Raw genomic sequence first — 18,455 nt, 5'->3', positions numbered from 1 at the left:
TGTTTCTGGAGTACTTCGGGAGATTTGGATTCTTCCTTTGAAACAGATTTTTTTCTGAATGTTTTAGCTGTGATGTAGATTCCAAGCACAAACTTGGGCAGTGGCAGCCTTTGAAATATCGACTATAACGATCCTGGATCAGTCTTCAACAGTTATTGATTTGAAACACGTTAAACCAAACCGAAGTGAGACAAACTGCTGATCTAACCTTCATTTCATCTCTCAGCTCGAATTTTCCTGAATTGGGGAAAACCCCGGTCCATGAAAACCACCTGACGGCTCGTTGGCCCGCCCACACCCCCTCAGTCCTGCCCCACCTGCAGCTTTCCACACAGCTGCTTGCTGATGGTGAGTCCACTCACCGACACTGAAAGAGGATTTTGGAGGCGAAAGCTAAAAGGCTCTACGCTCCACATCCAGCGGCTGCCCTGCGCTGTAATCTGTCAAGCGGAATTTAGCCCCTCTCATCCAGTGGTACATCTCTTTGGACTGCTGTAGGTGAAGAAGCGAGGGATGCTCGCAGGGTCCTTGAACGCCACAAATAAGTTCACGAAGCGGGCAGAAAGAGGACTCGCCTGTTGATTCGGGCTCTAGTTCATTTCGGGAATATTTGAGTGGCACACTTTTCATCTCTATGGCAAAGTTCTTGGCTGAATTACTGGGATGCACACTTCCCGACAAGGGCACCCCTCCTTTGTTCGAGGTAAGGAGGCTTTAATGACTTAAACCTCCAGGATCATTATGTTTTCTTGAACGATTAGATGCTTAAATGTAATTGGAAGAGTGACAATGAGTTTTCATTCGTGGATAAAAATGTAGGGTACAGACTCAGTGGCACTCCGTGGATTCTCTATGGCAACAAGAGGCTGAGGCTTTGTTCATCAGAATGATTGACAGTTGCTATGCCGTAAAACACTTCATTAACAGTGGTCCCTGCGGGTTTTACTGACGCCGCTCTGCATTCCGCACACACATCTTTCTTTCAGTGACAGTGCGAATTACCCAGCACACAGCCTCGGGGTGTGGATTAATGCGCATTATTTGCGCCTTTACGCTCATGGATGGATACTGTAGTAGTCCCAGAATATCAGCTCATGAGTGTCATACAAAACTTGTCTCTGCGTCTTTTTTCAAGCCTCTCTTAATTTTTTCTGCGATTTTACTTATTGAAAATAATTTTACAAGAGTATGATTATTGACACAGTGGCGAATGTGGTGCCATGAAGGGGTGTCTTGTACGAAATGGCTGAGACTCGATTGCATTTGGGTCAGTGTGCCACACACACACACACCCCTCTGTGCTGTACTTGCTTGGCTGAGTTTTGCTCCTTTTCACTGCTGTTGTCATTATTTTGTAGAAAGAAAAGTTGTTGATTATTAGTCACTAGTTTGCATGTGCAGAGCAAGGACGCACCGATCCACCATGTTCCAGTTGCAATTTGATACCTTGGATTTTAACATCTGTCGGATCTGAATACCAATCTGATACCAGTGTTCATTCAATAACAAGTCTCTTCCTAACTGTTGGGAAGAGACTGGGACTCATTATTTTTATGTTAACAATGCAAAATATAATGTGACACATTTACTGAATTCATTGTAAGATAGTAAATGAGATGGTCTTAAATAAAATTAAAACAATGCACAAATGTATTTATGTTATTTACAAAGTTTATTTGCAGTGATGCCATTTCAGCTCAGTGTGAGAGATTATTATTTACAGTCAGGCTGTAAACAGCAGACACACAGGAGCACCTGTGAGCTGCTCACACACACCTTTCATTACCGTTCAAGTTGACTTGATCACACTGAAGTCAGAAACCACTGCAAACATATACAAATATTAAGTATAAAATGACTCCAAACTACTGCCATGTTGTCATCTTCCTCTGAACTATGCAAACTCTCTAACTCATGGCCTGCTGCTGGTGCAAGAATTATTTTTGTCCTTGTATTTTTTTAGTTATTGGTTGTTTTTTTTCACTTTAGTGATCATTATAATTTCAGCTTAGTTTTTATCGTTGCAAAATATTTCGTTTTGCTTGAGTCTTTATTAGTTTCACTGTTAGCTTTAGCCTTTTTCAATATTATTACACTGCTCATAAAAATTAAACGAACATTTTTAAATCACAGATCTGAAAGAAAACAGCTACTGAAGCTGGGCTGATGGTTTCCATTTGGGGAAAACCACATCAGGGACATTGGCGTAGAGTATGGCACATGGGTCCCATACAGATTATTCACAAACAAATGATCAGTGCAGACACAGCAGTACATTTGTTAATCCCTAAATAAACGATACCCCAAAGCATGAAGCTTCTGTTTAACATACCAGCCTCTGGATACTTGACAAAAGATGTGTTAGCCCACTGAAACAGAATTTCCAGCTCTGTAACGATTATGTCATTTTGTTTTCTATATCACAGATTGTTGCCAAAAGGGAAATTTGTGTGCACGAATGGTAACATTAGTTCAGATTGCATGATGTTATTTAATAATGCAATACTTGTGTCTGATTCCACTGATGAAAATGTTTTCAAAGGAAATACAATTCATCTCAGTAGATGCGATTTGTGTCTTTGGGACCTGACGGTCATTGCATAATATCAGCTCTAAATTAATAACAATTTCTGATTCACTCTCGTCCCACACGTACACACATCAGCTGTAATCCACAACCGCCATGGGATTGCTAATCCATCGGGCATCATCTCAATCTGTCTAACATGGACTGTGTAAGAAAAAATATTAAAGTAATCCCAGAAATGTGTCAGGGGATCATCATCGTGACTTCTGGGAAAATGAAATGATGACCTCTGTACGGCTTTACAGGGGACAAAGATTAGATTCATGGACGGTTATATAAAGCCTTATTTCTAATTTCACCTTTATACCATGAATTTGTTGAATACATGCACTGTAGACTGTTCCTATCAGGCAGCATGTACTTACTGCTTTACAATCTGAAGAGCTCTAGTTGGATAGCATGAAACTGTGGAGAAGCACAGTGTAGAGAATGTGAGGTATGAATATGAAGTGCATTCATACAGTTTTGGGAATGAGCCTGGGGTCTCCGTTCCTCCATGCTTAAGTATCCTTGGGCAAGATACTGACATCAAGTTTCTCTCTGATGGGTCAAATGTGTGAATGTTTGATAAAAAGCACTTAAGCATAGCAAAAAGTGTGAACAGGTGAATGAGGCATGTTGTAAAGCACTTTATAAGAACCAGTCCATATGTCATCTATAAAAATCAAAAGCCTTGCCTGCCTTGCCAAAACCCACTGTGACTATTCAAACTCAGTTTATGCTCATCACATTGGCTGTTACACTGGTGCTTTAGGTGTGGCTGACGTGCTGCAGTATGCTTCTGGACAATAGCTACCCAGAACAAACCTCCTTGTCAGTACTCGTTTATGAGTAGAAGAATCAAAAAAGGAAGGTTTTCCTCAGACGGCCTCGCTGTTTCATGCGGCTACAGCATCTCCCTGTCAGTGATCTGGTTGTGTCTGTGTTCCTGCACTGATAAGCGAAATTGTAAAAGACTGACCTGCTTGTGCGCTTGTGTTACCAACACAGCTACGTCTCTCCTGCCAAGTTACACTGGCGAGCATAAACAGGACATTACACTGTGTGCTCTGTAATCCGCTCACAGATCTCAGACATCAGCTGTTTGAAGCTGACCTGTATTTTGTGTTAAGGTTCATTTCTACTGAACAGTTTTTGAGTTGAAGACTCCACTGTTTCTAAACCCAAAGGCAGTGTGTCAGTTATCTGTTGTTTTTTTCTCCCAAAATTCACAGGGTTGTACAGAGTGAATTTATCACCCTGGGGTGAGACTGTTAGTGCAGACATGCCCTGTAACGTCCTGAGGTGTCTGAAGAAGAAATTTCAGTAGAAATGACCTGAAGTGTGACACGCCGACACACTCTTTGCTCACACACCTGCTCACCTCAGTGGATAACTTCCACACTTCCTGTCCATTTTCTGGAAATAAAGCTGAAAACCCATGTTGTGACCCTGGAGCATAACAGAGCTTCCACTCAGAGATCGGAGCAGAAAGAGGTCCACAGCCGCATTAGACAATCAAATCAAGGCTTTTAATACAAAAATTTTTAGTTTGTAATTAAAGCAAAGAAAAAAATATTCTCAAAGCAGGTGGTGTCAGTCAAAGAGGGTTAAAAATCTCACACACAAGCTACAAATTAGATTCTTGGAAAATACTCGAGCAAGATATTTTTTTATAGAAGAACATAAGCACATTGTGAGTATAAATACGTTATTCATAACGAAGCTTCCACAGCAATATCAACTGATAGGCTGAAAGTAAATGATGAAGATGTAAAGTTCTCCTCTTTTTTTTCTGTACTTGTTTTAAGAAATGACATCACACATTTTATTATGTAACACTTTGTGTTTGTGGAGTTATATTTAGTTATTCACAGATTAGTAAAGAAATCAGGCTGCAGCTGTTTAAAGTCTGACAGATGCTCTTTAATGTGGTGAATTAGCTGCCAAAGGCTAACTGAACATTAGTGAATATGTGACTCAGCGAATGTTTCTATATTCAGAATAGATGCTATCCTTATTGGCTGATGCTAAGTTTCACATTTTCACAGAAAGTTTAGAAAAAATAAGCATTTTTTTACCCTAAAAATAAAGCATTTGGTCTTTTTTTTCTTTAAATTGCTTTATTTCTGCAAACTTTGCCTTCATTATTACTTTACCTTGTACTTCTTCAGTGCATTTGTGAGATTTCGTACTTTATTCTTTGTCTCACAGTTACCACGTCGTCATTCGCTCACGTAAGAGATGTTTCTGCTGCCAGGCTTCCTCTCTCTTTTCTCTCTCTCTAGCTTTCTTTGTTCTCTGCAGCCTTTCAGCATAAAGCTTTATTCTTGCTAGGCAGCTTGTTTTTAAAGCAGAATTCATCTTTCAAAGGGCAAAGAAAAAGATTAACATCACTGTACTCTCAGGGCCTCGCTGTGGGTTTGAAAAGATGTCAAGACATATAAATCCAGAGAAATACGAAGAAGTGGTTTTAAGAAGAGGAAAGTTTGTGGAAAAATACACAGTGTGAGGGGCAAGATTGCATCAGTGAACACATGAAGGGTTCAAAGTACATCTACTATATGGTCAGTGTTTTCAAAGAAAGGGTGTGTGGGGGTCTCACTCACAAGTGTAGTAAGTTAGCAAAAAATGGGAAGAGTACATGCAGATTAGATTCACATAATTATCAACTATGGTTATAAAACTCACAAAGGTTTAGCTACTGAATTAGCGAAATACAGCATGGCATAACTGGCTGATTTTGAGACAAGCGGTCGTGGTGGATGACTGGATGAATGTGAGATTTTTTTTTTTCATTCACAAAGGGAGCTCATCCATCTGAGGTAGAACTTCTACAAGCTGTGTTCAGCTGATAGACCGGTCCAGTTAAGGTTAGCTTGTTGCGGTGAGGAGATGGCAGTAGACGGGTAAAAATCCTAACAAAAGATGAGAAATGCTTCTCCAGGTAACGCCAGTTGTCTTATTCACATGCTGTGTGTCGCTTAGTGGTTCACTAACTTTGGCCAAACAAGTTCAACAAACCAATGATGTAAATTCATCATCAGACGGTGAGTACCAGGGTCGTTCCTGTACCTGCACAGGGTAAAGGAGTGACGACTCAGCCTTGGTGTCCAGCTGTCTGCGTCCACAATACATTATAATCAAGGCTTTACTCTAACATCAGTGCTCAGGTTGTGTGTGTGTGATTAAAAATGCTCAGTAGTAATATAAGGCATTAAAAAGTGCTGTAAAATGTTGAAGACTGCCATATAGCTAATCATTTTGAAGAACATCTATTTTTTAGTTTGTGAAAGGTTGTCTTTAAAAACATGAAGTCCTATTACGATCAATGCACCAAAGTCTAAGAGATTTTAGAAAGGTGGCACTGTTTTCTGGACCATTTCTGGTCAGGAGATGAATTTTTGTCGAGCTCTTACTGGTGAGACCACATTTGAAAAAAACAAACCAAAGGTTACTTTGCTATCCTCCTGAATCTGCTGTGTTACACAGGCCTCAGACGCATGATTGACCACTTAGCTGAGGCCACGGACCTCTGGAGAGCAGCGTGCAGTCACTGAGGCTAAGATAGAAGATGCACAATGTCCACTAAATGCAGAGCTGCCTCTTTACATCGGTGTGTAGTTCTCAGTCTGTATGTGGATCAATACAGGATGAAAGAGATGCAGATGAGGCGAGTAAACTCTTTAGGATTGCAATGGTTAATTAGATGATTAGTATTAATTATTATTTAGGAAAAACCTGCTGATGTCAGCTGTCCATTAACAGCTGGAGGAAACTCCCGTGTGTCTGTTTGATTCATGAGGAACAGGTTTCCATATGCAGCACCTTACCTGTAACTGTCTGAGGAGAGATTCAGGCTAAAATAGTAGTAATAATAGTGCCAACTTCATTGTGTGGCAGCATAAGAGGCCTGTCAGTTGCAGCAATTACATCTTATAATACACTTTTTAAAGGCTATAATAGCCCCTTAACCGAACAGTAATATTCTAAATGGTTGCCAATATGTCAAATTAGCATTTGAGGGCCGAGATTTTGAAGAGAATTTGTAGGATGATTTTTCTTTTCCTGTCTTAATTGATTTCGGTACAGTTTTCTTGGAGCTGGTAACAATCAGCTTTTAGTGGGAGTGTATCTTCCAGATGGGCTTCATCATGGCAGGCAGTGCTTGATCAAAAATAGCTGTGGATAATAGGAAAGCTGGTCGCTCTTATGTTTGGCACATTTGGAGGAAACGCAGCTGAAGGGTCTCTGATAACAGTCTTCATCAAACACAGTCATTCTTCTGGCACGCAGGAAAAGACCTCGCTGATTAGCAGCTGGGTTTGACTGACGCGGCGCTGTAAAGCTATCTTCAGATGAATTACTGTCTTCTGCAGTGAGTTGACCTTATTGACCAGACTCACATATAAGGAAACAAACATGTGCATATACACTTTAACTGTTATTTAACCAGGAAGTGAAGTGTTGAGATGAAGAATCTCTGCTGCAAGTGCGTGGGCCTAAAACCCACCACAGTTTTTGGATGGCAGGAAAAACTTGGATTGTTGGAGTCTTGGAGAGAATCTGCACGGGCACGAGGACAACGTGTAAACTCCTGTAAGCCTTTAATGCCTGCATAAGCAGAAAACAGGCAATGCTTTTTGTGTTTTCTGTGTCGCCAGTGTGGTGTTTTGAAAAGAGATGTGACCAGCTGTGAAAACCAAACACTCGTTGCTCAGTGACTTTTCACTCAGAAGTCATTTGCCGACAGAGATGGGCAGTAACGCGTTACAAGTAACGGATTATAGTACGTGTTGCTGCAATCTGATTACGTTTTCAAATAATGAGTAAAGTAATCAGATTACTATTGCAAAAAGTAATTCGATTACTGTTACTTTCCCATAAGCACACTGCGTTACTGCGTTACTAACCTGTGATTTTGCTTGTGAGAGTGTCTCATGACAATAACTTACGAGCTTGCGACGTCCATGGCAGCAACAGACGTGTGAGTGCGGGAGAGAGTACGACCATGCTGCGTTTAAAGCTTGGAAGTACTCACATTACTTTGAGTTTGATTCCGTAAAAAGGGACAAAGATATTAGCGTCTGCTGTACACTCTGCGTGGGAAGAAAACTTCTTTCTACAGCGAAAAATTAAAATTCAAATCTGCACGCTGCCACGGGAATGTGACATTCACAGAGAAATCCCCGGATCCCCCCACTGACATGACCGCTGCAGCAAACCTCCACCTGCCCCACTCCTGATAAACAGGTGATTTAAGATTTAAGAGCGACAGGACTCAGCGCTGCTGAATCTTTGATTTTATTTATTTTTTGCATCTATTGAAAAATAATAATTTTATTTTATTTGCTGGAATATGCAGAAAAGACGTTTAAATGTTAAATTTCTTCAAGTCAAAGACAGTTTCATATAGTTAAATTTTTGCTTGATGCAATGTGCATAAAGTTAAAAGATTAAAACTAATGAAACAATTTTTAAGAAGAAACTTTTTCATTTTTAATTTGATATGATGGATTATGCAGAAAAAATAAGTTCAGGTTGTGTATCATGTTTTTAAAAAGTAACTAAGTAATAAAGTAACTAATTACTTTTGAAAACAAGTAATCATTAAAGTAACAGAATTACTTTGTTGGAGAAGTAATCAGTAATTAGTAACTAGTTACTTTTTTCAAGTAACTTGACCAACGCCGTTTACCGAGAAGCGTGCATTGTGTTGTCGTCCTTTCTGACATTTTATTCACGGCTAAAATGTCCGGAGTTTGAATCCCTGGCCACCTTTGCACCTTTGCGCTGGAGGTTTCATGTTCTCCCCGTGACTGTGTGTGCTCTCCGTCGGTGCTCTGTCTTCCTCCCGCTGTGATGCTTGTTAGCGTAACTGATGATACTAAATTGTGTGTAGGTGTGAACGTGAGCACACGTGAATGGTGTCTGTATCTCCTGGTTAGCCCTGCCATTGGTGACCTATACTCCATCTTACAACCAGTGACAGGTGAAATAGGCTCCAGCACAGCTGCAACCCTGAGCTGGATAAGAGGAAGAAAATGTCTGAATAAGCCCATAAACTTACCCAGAGAGTGTGTACAGAGGTCAGGATCAAGGTCTGGATGTTTTCCCATAGACGACTAAAAAATCGTTCCCATCGGCTTCACTTTTCAGACCTGGAAGCTATATTCATCTTTCATATTATGTCCTATGACTGGGTCATAGGTGTGGGGGCCAGTGGCTGGTACTCCTTTTCACAATCCAGGTGAAGACTGTTGGTAGAACAGGTTGGAAAAGAGTTCATGTGCTATTGGTAAAAAATCATCAGCAACGACTGCTCAGAGTCTTCACGGTTGTGTGAGCAGCTTTTAGTATTTTAAGTGATGTTTGTGATTTATTGCTGTTGATTGTGGAGTTTCTCCTACTTTGTTGAAAACACTTGTCATTATGACTTTGTTTTGGGACGCAGCATCAGATCTGCGCTTGCCCCACATGATGCATGTCTGTCTTTGTGCATAAGGAGCTTTCATTGTGATGCACTTTAGTAACGACACTGCAGTGAAACACGATATCTGCCTCACGTCTCACTAAGTGAGTCTGTGCTGATGACTTATCCTTTATGTCACCATTTTCACTTTTTGTTATGGTTGTGTTAAAACCGTGATTTCCTTTAAGCGATGGTGTCACGTGCACAGTCAGTCCAAACACATTATATCCTCCTTGCAAATGTGTTTCAAATGACTTTGTGCATGGGAATGTTTTAGGACTCTTATCGAAGCAAAGTGAGCTGAGAAAACATGATCTGATCCAACAGCCACTTAAAAGTTTTCTGTCCTTTACCGGCATCTGCATTTCATAAACAGTGACATTCAGAAGGAGGCAAAGTTCAGACTGAACCCAAATGAGCGTGGCATTTCCACAAATGTGATATTGTAACACAGTAAAAAGGTTTTAGTCAACCAGAGCTGGGAACTGGTGGCAGACTGATTTTAGGCTTTTAGTTTATAAGCATCATTCAGGCTAAAAACTAGAAGTAAAGATAAATCCACCAACAGTAAAAGCTTTTTTTGGCTAAAGGGTTAAAATGTGGAACGGTTAAAAAGAAAATACTGATGGCAGAACATCAACTCAGTTCCATTTGCTTTTAGTAAATGAAAGCTGGGTAAAGGCTGCCCAGTGTCTTTAGACCGATGTTAATGGTTGTCATAGTGATGGAGGCTTTTTAAAGTTTTTATATTTAGGATTACCTTGGATCTCTTCAATTATGAGGCTTGCGAGCCTATCAAAGACAAAAGCTGAATCAGCTCCCAACAAAGTATTATTATTATTATTCCTCAAAGGAGTGAGTAACAGTGCATACTGCTCGATGACACAGAGTCAGCATCAGTGTAGCACAACTAATCTTAAGCTGTCTCACAGCTTTTCCTGTCACAAAATTGAACCCATTAATTTCTGTTCATGAACATTAATTTTTCTTCTTTTTTCTGCTCTGTTCATTTTGCCCCATTATTTTTTTTCATTGACCTGAACATGATTTTCACACCTTTCTTATATTTATTTATCTGTGTCCATGTAGATAAAATGAAGATTTCTAATGTCTGCATGCAGGTGGGCAAAACAGGACACATGATTTACTCGTCACTTTTAAAGCACATGTGAGTCTGGCTCTAAGTTAATGAGCAGAAATGTTGACCCCCAGTAGGAAGAAGTTTGCATGCTTGGACCGACAGGTAGGAAGCTTGTGGCTGCTCCAAAGTCGAGGCTTAAAGCTAATGATGTGGAACAGCATTTCCTGATGAGCTCAGGCTCTCTTGATTTCATGTGAGGTTTTTTCGTCTAATCTCTTTAGTCTGTTGTAGCAGAGGAGCATCATAGCTGAGCAGATGATGGGGTGGTGTTTTCAAGATGAGCTCCTAGGGCAGTGGTTCTCAAACGTTTCACAATGAGCACCACCTCATAAAATATGTCTCTAAGACTACGTTCACGCTGCAGGTCTTAATGCTCAATTCCGATTTTTTGATCAAATCCGATTTTTTTGTCTGCTTGTTCACACTACAAATAAAATGCGACAGCAAACGCTCTCCAGTGTGAACGCTCAAAGCGGTCCGCATGCGCAAAAGAAGACGTCACACACAACGCGCTCTGTTTAGACCCAGACCAAACAATATTGTTTGACTGATGGCCTTAATATAAAGACTTCGGACTTTATGTTTCCCAATTTTTGCTTTAAGTTATTTTGTTATTTACATATTAATGTAGATAACCTAATAATTATCCTTATTGCTGTTTTAGAGAGGAGCGGTGCTTCAAAGGATAGTTGCAGATTTCTGTCAGAATCTGCAGATTATACAGTACAAATATAATGTTCACGTTGTCGTCCCAACAGTTTCACTAACATACACTGGATGGCCAGGAAGCGTTCACGATGTCTTCACGGGCGCTTCTCCGGCGCTGATAATTGGCGTCTGTCTTGTGTCAGTGACGTAAAAGACGGATTTAATGCGACATGACCGTTCAAACAGCAGTCGCTTTCTAAAACATCGGATATGTATCGGATTCAGTACCACATACGAAAGTGACCCAGATCGGATTTGAAAATATCGGATTTGTGCCGTTCACACTGTCATACCGTGATCGGATATGGGTCGCATAGGGTCAAAAAAATCGGATTTGATGCGCTTTCGCCTGCAGTGTGAATGTAGCCTTAGAGTAACCACCCTTATAACTGACATTAAAGTTCAGTAGTATAGGCCTATTTAACACCACACACAGTTTACACGAGACAATTTTATTTCTTATATGAATGTTATTGATTATCACTGTCATAAACAGGATGTGACGAGTGATAATAATAACAACTGTACTGCATTAAAACATTCACAGCAGGTGGGATATCCAATCTTTAAGTGATGACGTATGAACCCTGTTTCTGGGCCCAAAGTACTCTGCATTTATCAGGGCTGTTGTGTTTTTAACATGTTTTAATGCTTTATATCTTGTTCTATTTAATCTGAACAAGCCCCTAAAAACAGTCAGTGATCACTGTCGGCCTCTCTTGGTTTATATTAGCATTCATCCTCCAGCTTCACTGTGTTTATATTATGCTAACCATAGCTGTGTAGCTAGCAACCATGTAGCACATTATTATATACCAGCTGGTCCACTTTCAGTAACCCTACAAACGTCACTGCTGTTTAGTTTCCTGTCTTCATTTATGTTGGAGGTGATAGCAGAGCTGTATGTTTTAATTTTTCAGAAATCCCTCAACCAGAACATGCTATATTATTTAATCTTATTTTTTTTTGGAGACTTCCTGCCTACCATTAGAGGGAGCCCACGTACCACCAGTGGTGCGCGTACCACAGTTTGAGAACCACTTTCCTAGGGTAATAAACAGCAACTACCAAAATTGTTGTCGACCCCAAAAGATCCCACATGAGACATACTTGAGTTTAAATAACAGTGATTTCAATCTGTAGTGGGCACTATTAACCAGCCAGTTGTCACTTGAACATTCAGATTAATATAAAAATTGGAGACATTCCTGGTTTGTTTTAAAACATAAGTAAATGAGCTGTATCTTTTATAGCAATGTGAGAGTTCCTAAAACGTTCACAGAGTAGGTTGTTCCCCCCACTTTCCATTATGTCCACCGTATGCTGTTATTCTAGCATCCCTTTCCAGTTTCCAGTAACCACATGATTCATATCCAACAACATGCTTTTAAAGACTTGTCAGAAATAATTACTGTCATGGAATTAAACATTAAACAAATCCATGCAACTGAATCTCAGCAGAGGAAGCTTTAGACTTCACTGACAGGGAACGCGATCTTTTGAACACATTAACACACACAGCTGTGCAGCTCACTCCCACTATAATTATGTACTGGACAGTAATAGCAGATAAATCTGCATACTGCAAGAGATGTGGATGTTTTTGCAAGGCAACTATGCATTTCCCAACTGATGGTGTGACCACAAGGGGGCGATGTGTAACATATAACCAAGTGCTGCTTGCTGCCTAATTAATGCCAGCGTGTGGTCCAGAGAGAGTGAAGGCAGGACTGATGCAGATTCACGCTATCACACGGGCAACTGGCCATTTATTCACTTTGTTTGGTAATATTGTAGAATAAACTAAGGATGTGAAGCTACACAGCTGTAACAGCTACACAATATAAAAGAGAGTGTTCATTGGTTGGGATTATGTTATCTGGCTCAGGGCTGTTACTATCATTGAGAACAAATCTCTTTTTGATCAGTTGGTCAGAAATCTAGTCCTTTGTCGGGTCGGGTGGGGGAACCTGCACAAAATGGCCTGTAAAATGGCCTGTATTTATATAGCGCTTTAATAGTCCTAAGGACACCAAAGCGCTTTACATATCCAGTCATCCACCCATTCACACACACATTCACACACTATATAAGCAGCACAAAAACAGGCTGCTTATATCAGTGTGGACACGAGAGGAAAGACAATAAGGAGACGAGGAAAGGAAGGGAAGGGCAGAGGGGAGGAAATACTGAGTCAGGGAATCGAGAGATGAGGAGTTTCACACGGCAGTTTTGGGCGTCACCAGCTGCCACTCATTCTATAAGCAGTCTGTCACTGCTGCTGGTCACTGGGCTGATGGGGGCAAAGTGCCTTGCTCAGTGGTCCTGCAGCCTGTGATTTCAGTTGACGGAGGGGTTTGGGATCCTCACTGTGTGCGATATTCTCTTGTCTTTCCAGTCCTCTGCCATGCTGCCCTTTCAAGCTTGACTTTAGTAAATACAAATGAAGTATGAAACCTTCACACTTCCCGCTATGTAAAAATATTCATTTAACTTCAGTAGATTAAGTAGGCTTTTTATTTTCTTTTATTTTTAAGTCTTTGCTGGTGGTAACAGCAGTAACGGTTCATTTGATTGGACCTGGGCATTAACAGCTAATAGGTTAGCTGTAGAAAAGGTTGTATTTATTGTTTATGTCCTAGAAATGAGAAAGCCTGGGGTAGGGAAACCACAGCTGAGGTGTAATGTTAACAAGACTCCCTCATCCCTGTTTCTCTGACAACAAAGACTAGTGGCAATCAGCAATTTTACGACACAATACCTGCATGAATATTCTGTCAGTGGTTTGATGCAACATTTCCTTTTCTACACAGCTAAACACACGCTACATGTCAGCGAAGCTTCTCAAAGGCACATTTTCAGATTGATATTCATGTAATCAGATTCATTTCAGTTTCATGTTTCCTACTCTGCTGAAAAATTAATTGAAACGATACTGGGCTGAACCTTGATGTGGACTGGCAAGCTGTCCAGAGATTACCCTGTCTCCCACCCTGCGCGAGCTAGGATGGGTTCCAGCACCACCGAAATTGCTGTAAAAGCTGAGTTCAGTTGCACATTTGCAGCACGTTCCATGAATCAAACTGCAGTAGCAGAAACTTGATGGACTTGGTGAAGGTTTGAGTTAGCTTTGATGTTCTTAATCAGTTCAGTAGCTGAACTTTCAAAGAGAAAAGTTGGTGGATAACAAATGAAATCCCATATGCAGAAATTATTCCCTAAAAACTGCGACGAGCTCGACACTTTTCTTTCTTTAACAGCTGCATTGCAAACATGAGGTAACTTGATGAGGTGAAGCAAAATTCATTTTGGAGGAAACTCTTTGGTAGATTCCTCTGCCAGTGTAGCATGCATCTTAACTCTGTGCAAATATGCTTTTGGCTGCTGTTTGATTCCAGGAGAATCATTCACATGAATAGCAATGAGATACTCTGGATGCACTCTGCATTCAGGAAGAGGATACCCCCTGCCATTCATATGCACACAACAGCGTCTCATACAAGGCCTCATCGGCAGTCTCACACACACAACCGTTTACCAAAACAGCTACTGCATACATATGCACTTATACATCTCTAGTTGGACACAATAGCAGAGGGGGGTCTCTCGTCAATATGTGCATGTTAATATAACCTCGAGTCTCCGTGCACGCAGTGAGAAAATTTAAATGCTGTGCAAAGTGAGTTTCAAGGCTGAGAGGAGTGTTGTGGGGAAAAAATATTTTTAGTGTGACTAGTCAAAATCTGCAAACAGATCTGACACTAAAACCATGAACATGCAACAGTGTGTGAATGTTTGAGATTTATTTGCTCTAACGAGCACAGGCCCAATAGTACAAGCTTCAATAAACTGTCTTTCTAGTCAGCAGTTAAGCGTTTTTGGATCTGGACAACTCCGAGGTGTGAATGTAAGATACTGTTACACAAGCGGCAAGAAATTGCCTTGAAAATTGGTGCCAGAAACTCATGAAAGAAGCGGGTTGTAGCAAAGAGGCCTGTACTATGAAGCAGAATTTCATTTCAGGGTTGGGCTCCAGATTAGAGATCAACAGGTATGAAATCACCTTCTACTGACCAATCAGCTCTCCAGAAAATAGTGTCACTATTCCTGGAAGATTCCTCAGACATCTGTGCACAGCTGGACTTTATATCAAACTTAAATTATGCATACTGTTGAATTCTGTTTTTGAATTTATTCTATACTCTCAGACTGTTAAACACCACTGAGTCTGCAGCTGGGAACATAAAAACTAAAATGGTCTTTAAACATTAATTTAATTAAATACTTGTTTATAAACCATCAGTGTCTTAATGATGGAGCTGTGATATCCATGAGTCTGTTCACAGTCAGCTTCCTTCCTCCCCTCTCTCAAATAGGCTGTACTTCATTAGTACAGTGGTTCTTTTTCAGTCTTACTGATCAGAGCACTTAAAGCACACATTTAATATAGTTTAAATCTACAGAGCTTTTCCTCTCACATGCACTCATACGGCTGTGTTATCTGCTGCTGCTGGGTTGCTTTCAGTCTGCATTATGTGTTTAACCTCCTCATATTTTTCCCATAGTTTCATCTTCCTTTAAAAAATCAGCCACATTCTTACCAGTACATTTAGCAATAACTGTGATTGGTTGGCTGCTGCTACCTCATTCATGTAAACATGCAGGGGAAGCTGTGGGTTAACGCAGCGAGTTGATAGGCTGGAACTCAATCATAGTAAAGAGCCCAGGTGTTTTATATAAGCTGGGGAACATAAGAAAAAACACCATAATTTACAAGATGATTACTGTATTCGGTTTGACTTGAAACTATTGATTTGAGCCCATAAAGCCATCAGTGTTTACTGAGGTCACAAAACAAGGAAGCCGAGTGGCGTATAGATTAATATGCAAAATATAGTGTAATGTGACCAAAGCACTGCAGCTCTAGAGTGCAGATTGCTGTTACCTTGACATCAGACTTGGCTATTTAGTGAAATCCTTCAATTTGACAGTGAAGAGTTTTTTTTTATTTGTTTGTTTTTGTTTTTTTATCTTTCTTTCTCAAGCAGTAGTGTTGTTGGTTTCAACTGACAGATGCCCTCCTCACCCTGACTATGCCTTCGTGCCAAGGATGTGGACACAGCTCTCACTGTGGTTATACAAGGTGATGGTCTAGCAGCAGGCCTGGAGCCCTATACTCCCATAATACACCCCGCAGCTGGAAGCTGGTCCTAAGCCTTCTCCAAGTCTACAAGACACACATGATAGACAGACTACCCATAAAGCCCACAAAACTGCAACCCCCCACTCTTGCCACCTGATCTCACTCCAGCTGATAGTTGACAGTTGGCAATCCAACAAAAACCTCAGAAGATGGATGAGACATCTCAAGCTAAAATGTCAGAACCAGAATGTCCCACTGTGCTTGTGATCAGACGGATAAGATGCAAGGCGATTTTCCCCGTCTTGTCCTTCTGTTTTCATTTTCCTCTTTGTACCGCCTCTTCACCTCGTCCCTCTGCTTTCATCAAAAAGACATTCAATCATAGGTGCCGCGTCTCTCTTCTATGCAGCGTAATATTTCTCTAAAGGTCACGGCAATCATCTGCAGGAGTAAAACAAAAAGGAAAAAGTGTCAGGTATTGGAAACCAAGAATAGACCCCGTTTCATTTGTTTCAGCCTCGGAATAATCTGATTTTCTTTGTCTGACTGTCTCATATTTGTATAATGACTAAATGTAGAGCTGAGTTTTTTCTATTCATTAGACTAAGTCTGCCTCAAGAAGCAGAATAAATCAGAATACAGTTGATTTTACACATGGGATTATTATTTTTAGACTCGTTTCTTGTATTTTCTTGTATTTCCTCATTGGTTCAGTTTAACTACTTGGTTAGATTTAGGAAGAAAACATAGTTTATGTATGTCTCAGTTTAACTTTTTTGTGATTTGTGTGTCCACAGCAGAGGACATAAATGAATAGGCTGGGTCTCAGGGGGATATCTGCAGGGGTATCGTTTAGCCACCTTTACCCTTCTCACTCACCAATCGCCTCTCTAACCACACTCTCACACCTTCTCTCTCAAATGTCCCCACAATCTCCAGACGGTGTAGCTTGTAAAACAAAAGCCAGCTCCTTCTCTGGAAGGTTTACTGCTGCTTCCTGGTTTCCGTCTTTGTTTCTGGATCAAACGATGTCTTTGTTGGTTAGAAGGTGCGTGTGTGCCTGTGTGAGCGTGGGCTTTTTGTGGCTCTGGGTATGAAACAATAAGTTCTTACATCAAATCATCTGAGGTTTGATTGTGAGAGGTTGGTTTTGTGTATTTAAGGAAAAGTGAGACTCTATATCAAACAATATCTTTGCTGCAGCAGAGAAAATGCTTTCTGTGTGCATGTGGGTAGTGGTGTTTATGGAAGTCTGACTGTGTGAGTTTCACAAAAAAAATTCTCAATCTCTAGATCAAATAATGTCTGTCAGTGTTCACAGTGCGTGTATGTGTGCGCTTGTGTGTGTTTGAGGTGCGTGTGTGTGTGTGCGTGTGTTTCTCTGCATGTGGGAATTCATTATCGTGCTCCTGAGTTTTTTCCTTTGTAAATAACTCCTTTGGGAGCTTCATGTCGAGCCTTTTAAACACTCATTAGGATTCCTTGTTCTGTCGTCCCCTCTGTGAGAAACTCTAATATGTTCACTTTTAAATACCACTAATGGCTACATTTGTCTTAATGCCTGCAGTTTAAATGCACTCATTTACATTTTGCACTTGCAGCATTTAGCTGACAGCCGGGAGGGAATAAAGCCCAGTTGCCTGTTATTAAAGGGAAAGTCGTTTTCCTTCTCGAGTCTTTTTTTAAAGCTTTGTTCGCTTTTTAAGCTTTCTTGTCGGGATCACGAGTCTAACCGTAATATTATTGGCACCCTGCTAGTGGTCACTAGAATGAGTGAAAGCTGATGCCAGTGCCTGAAGTGCAACAGTATGAATACCATACATGCAGAAACAGTGTATCAAAGTGTATCAACGGGAGAAGTTTGTTTTTATTATGAATGCACATCACTGATAAATAAGTAAGAATTGTGATATGCAACAAAAATCTGAAATTGAAACATTGATGCCAAATGTGAAGTTGGCTGATTATGCAAACTTCTTTTACATCTTTCAAGGCGTAAACCATCCAAACTACTTGCTTTAAATACAAAATCAGCCATTATTGGATAAAAGCTTAAATTCTTGTATATATGCAGGATGTTTTTGCTTTTTTTTACATCCCTTATTATCTCACTGTTTCTATTATTGGTGTTTGGTGTGTCAAGTGATGCACAATATTTATGGAACCTGTGTTGTGTTTAACTCTGGATGCAATGCCAAGATGCATAAAAACTTGTATGTGTGGACAGGGCCTCAGTCTCATAGCAAACCAGTTCTTTTCATGTGGTTTCGGAAATTTACTGCTACAACTTCAATGTTGGCATTATGGACGGGCCTTCTTAACTTAGTTGGGCTGATGTACATTAAAGTCATAGCAATGAACAACTTTAATTTCCACATTGCATCATTCCAAGTTATTACTGCAGCCCAGCTTGTTGTTTGGTTAA

The 18,455-nt window shown here is 40.4% G+C and overlaps 1 protein-coding gene across 1 annotated transcript in view; it reads left to right on the top strand.

The window, feature by feature from the left end:
- Positions 1-373: 373 nt before the first annotated feature.
- The window catches only part of rasgef1ba (RasGEF domain family, member 1Ba), a 115,397-nt gene continuing 97,315 nt past the window's right edge, over positions 374-18,455 (top strand). Inside the window, exon 1 of the mRNA XM_063489078.1 lies at positions 374-703. Within this exon, the coding sequence (XP_063345148.1) occupies positions 635-703 (69 nt within the window). The 5' untranslated portion in view covers positions 374-634. The remainder of the gene's footprint in view (positions 704-18,455) is intronic.

Source organism: Pelmatolapia mariae, linkage group LG12, assembly GCF_036321145.2.
Source record: "Pelmatolapia mariae isolate MD_Pm_ZW linkage group LG12, Pm_UMD_F_2, whole genome shotgun sequence".
In the NCBI taxonomy this organism is placed as follows: Eukaryota; Metazoa; Chordata; class Actinopteri; order Cichliformes; family Cichlidae; genus Pelmatolapia; species Pelmatolapia mariae.
The sequence above is the reverse complement of the archived record's forward strand: the minus strand, read 5'-3'. Positions and strand labels throughout refer to the sequence as shown.